This window comes from Propithecus coquereli, unplaced genomic scaffold (assembly GCF_000956105.1).
Source record: "Propithecus coquereli isolate 6110/MARCELLA unplaced genomic scaffold, Pcoq_1.0 Scaffold63, whole genome shotgun sequence".
Lineage (NCBI taxonomy): Eukaryota > Metazoa > Chordata > Mammalia > Primates > Indriidae > Propithecus > Propithecus coquereli.
The window spans coordinates 9,830,320-9,835,533 of NW_012152285.1; the positions used below are offsets into that span (position 1 = coordinate 9,830,320).

Sequence of the window (5,214 nt, forward strand, 5' to 3'; positions counted from 1 at the left end):
TGTAAAACATAGAGATAGAAACTAGGAGAATAATACAATCTGGTGAGGCTTTCCAGAGATGTTGTTCTTCTTTGGGGAGAGAATCATTACATTCAGAACACATGAGTAGCAATATGAAACCAAATATTCATAGTTGATTCTAAGTTGGATAGAGGGGTAAAAAGAACATTCCAAATCTTTACTTGGTATTTACAGTAACACTCAAGCAGTACAGGAATTCCAACACTTAATGTCCATTCCTAACTGTCACTGATCTTGTCAATATAAAGGTTAGAGCTGCCCCTGGACACAGGTTCTCTGTTTGAAGTGCAAACCTGCAGTAACTCTTGGTGACACTCCTCCAAGAGAGCTCCCCTACCCTCTTCCCCTTTGTCCCTCTCTGTGCTTATCACTATGAGGACCAGCATGGCCTCTGGGGACTCTTTTTTCTTTAATTTCTTACTTACATTACGCACAAAAGAAGAAAAGACTGCAATCAGACTCAGCAATTAATAACACCTTTTATTTAAAACATGCACAGGAGAAATGGCTCTGAATTAGCATACATTAATCATTTTACTGTGTTTTGTAGTGATAACATATTAACAACTCAACACTATGTAAATATTGTCACTTGTGGCAGTAAATACTGTGTTACATGGAGTGAGGAAGAGCAGATGCAGATACAGTTGTGTGTAAAATTACTGAAACTCACCTTAATGGACATTGGATGTTCACTACATCTTAAGGGAATGGGAAGATGTGAGACAACAGGCCAGGGAAGACATCCCTAATAATAGTAAGAGGTGGAGGATGCCATTCATAAGAGTGAGGCAGAAGGCAGCCACAGCAGGTAGATGACCTGACCTTCTTCACACAGGAATGAAGCAGATCTTGTACACGGGCGGGAAAGAAATAGCTGTAGCGGAACTCGAAGTGGTATCGAGCTTCTTTGGATCAATCAAAGATTTCAGTTTAAAGTTCTGTAAAATGCTGGTCAGGAATAAAAACAGCTCCATGCGGGCCAGTCCCTCTCCCACACAAATCCGTTTTCCTGAAAGTAATAAACACCAGGGGGAGTTACTACTTATGTGCAACTGTGACTGTAACAGGTGCTGTGCTTGTGACTGTCACTCTTTGATGAACTCTTTGATGAATGCTTGGATGGAAGAATGAATTGATGGATGGATGGGAAGATGACTGGATATTCAACTAAACAAAGAATAGGCACATTTGCCATCCACCTAACACCTGATCTTAACAAAGACCCTTCATTCAACAAATGTTCACTGAATAATAGCTCCATACCAAGCAATTCATTATGTATTCCCACATTATAACAGCTCCCTTGATGTTTGGACTTTAATCTATATATCTACAAAACCACATCCATATTCTCATGTTTCCTGTTCCTAGTCTGAAAATCCGTGATCTTTCCTTCCGCTCGTCATATCCACTATGCTCAGCTCAAGCCATACACACTCTTCGTCAGCCTCCAATACAAGAAGTTTGAAGGTTTATACTATGCTGTTCCTTTTGGCCATGATGCACTTTTCAGAGACTAAATTCAGGACACAGGTCAAATTCCATTTCTTCTTTGCACTCTTTGTCATGTACTCAAGTAATAAAATCCTGCCCTCTCTGCGTTTATTCAACATAATATCATCAGTTTCAATGAAGCATGGATCACCTGGAATCATAATTCCCTATTTCTTTCTTTACTTTATTAATTAATTTTCCTATCATGCTAAAATGTGACTTTTTGAAGGGAGCTTTCCATCTTTGACATCTTGGTATCTACAGTGCCAGATAAAGCAGACATAAATGGTCACAGAACAGACGAGATTTCATGGCCAGAAACTCAGCACATACACATTGCAAGAGTGGATATCCAATACCCAAGATGTATGATCATGAATGGAGGAACACCAGGGTGCTATGGAATCATTGCAGAGGATTTGGCCTCATTCACAATGTTTCCCTGGCCCCATGGATAGTTGGCAAAAGTTCTAACATCCTTGATTTAGATCAAATACCCTGCTCCTGTGATTCATTACCTCCTTGAAAATGCCCTACTTTCCCTTTTTTCCATTTTCTCTGCATCCTTTGAGGTAGCTGCTGTTAGAATGTTGCTTACTCCAGCTTATTGTGCCTCATTGTGGGGTATGAGAGAGCAAGAAGCAGGCAGCGTCTCCTTCTGTCCCCTACACACAGCAGCATGTGCTTTGCTTTCCTCTCTTACAGCCCAGTCCTAATGAATTACAATGGGCTGTTTATTCATCTGCTTTCCTAAGTGTGAATGTGGACCTTTGGTGCCCATTCTGTGCTTGTTGATATGTGAATCCCCAAAGCTCAGATGGGTGATGAGGACACCCAGTGAAAAACACTCACTGAAACTGTAGAGTGAGAACCTTTACATTGTCAGATGAGAAATGCCTAAATGAATTTTGCATTCTAGGATGAGTTCTTGAGTACCTCCGTGATATATCCAAGGCAGAATTCAATTTACCTATACTTCAGCCTTCCTGATTATGAAGAACCAGTTCAACTACCCAAAGCACCATGACTCTGGCCCAATAATGAGGATGTACAATGATGAAGGAAGTACATAGGCATTGGCAGTGGTGCTCCTGATCATGCACAAGGAGCGTTTCTACCAGCCCCAGAGGAGAATCCATGTAAGTTTCAACTAATCCCAGAAAGTTATCTTTCCCCCTGAAATAAAAAGGGAAATAAATTTCTATTACCTGTTGAGAAAGGCATGAAGAAGTTACTTTTTTTAAAGTGGCCACTTTCATCCAGAAAATGACCAGGGTCAAACTTCTCTGGATTGGGGAATTCTTTGTCATCGTGCAGCACAGATGTCAGGGATGCTAATATGGCTGTGCCCTGGAAGCAATAGACATAGGTAAACCAAGTTATGAAGGAGTCACAAAGCTGTAAAAAACAATAGTAATTACCTAGGTAAATCTTTTGACCTATAGATGAACACAGGTTCAAAGAAGAGCAGGAACATTTCAGACACACAGACCCAGTAATCAACAAGGATGAGTTTAAGACCAGTGGTGTGATCTTGCTAACATGGTCTCCAATCATGGTTGAAATCCTGAGCACTTGGTCACTGGGGTGATAAACCTTCTGAATCTGTTCTCCTTATCATCAAGGTTGCAACTCACGTCTATCCCCACAGGCTGCACTATTTCATCACTTCAGTTTTCACACATCCTATATATAGACTATGGTGTAAAACTGAAATCTCTGTTGGCATTTAAAATATCCAGAGTACCTGTTCGTAGGACTTTTTTAAAAACTAAATCATATGATCTAGTAAAGTTTAAAATGACATCTTCCAAAGTGAGTTATCACAAGAATGGAAGAATAAGCATCACATGTACTTGCCATCAAATTGACACTAACTGATCAACACTAAGGTGCTGACACAGTAGTAATATTCATTGTGGGTTAGGAGGCTGGAGGTGCGTAAACTCACAACTAATTAATGTGGTGAATTTGTATGGGGGAAGGGCACGCCTCCAATTCTGGCTTGGGTGAGGCAAAGTCATAACATGTAACCAAAAGGTTTGTACCCCCATAATATCCTGAAATAAAAAAAAAAAAGAAAAAGGAAAAAAGCCATTAGCATGTTTACTAGCAGGTCTGCTCAAATTACTAGTATGTTTACTTGAAGGTTCTCTGGGTCATGCTTTACTTCTGGCTTCCCTAGCAGGGAAGAGACAGTTTCCAACCTGCTGTTTTATCCTTTCCTCTACAGACCATTTATTTCTCAGTGATATGGACTTCTGAAAATATTTTTAAATGTTACACACATTGATATAGTTAGCCCTGTTCTTTGTCAATCTTTAATTTATCAGTTGCCAAAAATGAGTCCATACTTGAGAAGAAATATTATGTTCTCATGAAGATCATGAGCTCTTTGGTCATGTGACCTGGATTTGAATCTTGTCTCTAACACTCACTACTCTACGACCATACCACCCTGAACGTGTCCGATCTTGTCTAACACTCACTACTTACAGGACCTTGGATGAGTTTCTTAATTTCTCTTAGTTTAGTTCCCTCATTTGCCAGTTGGAGAAATTAATTCTACGTAATTCCTAAGGTCAACAAGTATTAAATAAATCAATGCAAATAAAGCCCTTAAAAGAAAAAAAATAAAATGACATCTTCTAATATGAAAACAAGAAGTACAGTAACAAGAATAAAACAATTGAGTGTTTATCATTGCCAAGCAGGTTTTTTGTCTTGATATAAAATCATGGGGGCAGATATTCCTAAGGGATTGATCCTAACTTAAAACCACAGAGGGACGATGAAATTAGAAAAATCCTCACTTTGTGACTATTCAGGTCAGGATCATCAGTTAAAGCTCAAATTGTTGGGGGTGTGATTTGGGAAGCAGGATTTACACAAAACCTTAAAGTTCTGTGCCATGGATATTTATTAATTATCCATAGACCTACATCACAAAACCTCTGCAATGCACAGATCTGGCAGATACCACCTTATTACTGAGGAAATGAGCATAACCAATAATGGCACAAGTGACATATGTGCCCCACCTCACCAATGAGATTCTGTGGGATACTCAAAGCACCTATGCCTTATTCTTCCCAAATCATAACTGGAATCGAATCTTTAGAACACAAAAACAGCCTAAGGAACATTATAAATGGCTACTAGCTTGGACTCCACAAAAAAATCAACATACTATTTAACTAAGGAGGTAAAAGACCTCTACAAGGAGAACTATGAAACATTGAGGAACGAAATATCCGAGGACGTAAACAGGTGGAGAACCATACCGTGCCCGTGGGTTGGCAGAATCAACATTGTTAAGATGTCTATACCATCCAAAGTGATCTACAGATTGAATGCAATCCCTATTAATATACCAACATCATTCTTCACAGATGTAGAAAAATTGATTTTACACTTTCTATGGAACAAGAGAAGACCCCGCATAGCAAAAACAATTCTAGACAATAAAAACAAAACAGGAGGTATCAACTTACCAGACGTCAAATGTTATTATAAGGCTGTAGTACTCAAAACATCTTCGTACTGGCACAAAAATAGAGCCATTGACCAGTGGAAGAGAACTCAGAACCCAGATATAAAACCATCCTCATATGGCGACCTAATCTTTGACAAAGAAGACAAAAACATACACTGGGGAAAAGAATTCTTATTCAATAAATGGTGCTGGGAAAACTG

At 39.2% G+C, this 5,214-nt stretch overlaps 1 protein-coding gene across 2 annotated transcripts in view; it reads right to left on the reverse strand.

The window, feature by feature from the left end:
• Positions 1-497: 497 nt before the first annotated feature.
• LOC105822696 (cytochrome P450 2C18-like) overlaps positions 498-5,214 on the reverse strand; it is a 242,436-nt gene continuing 237,719 nt past the window's right edge. The window contains exons 9-10 of one of the 2 annotated variants that reach the window (XM_012659715.1): positions 2,727-2,868; positions 498-1,033 (exon numbers count right to left, since the gene is read on the reverse strand). In XM_012659715.1, the coding sequence (XP_012515169.1) occupies positions 852-1,033; positions 2,727-2,868 (324 nt within the window). In that variant the 3' untranslated portion in view covers positions 498-851. The remainder of the gene's footprint in view (positions 1,034-2,726; positions 2,869-5,214) is intronic. The other variant, XM_012659714.1, reaches the window with a different exon arrangement.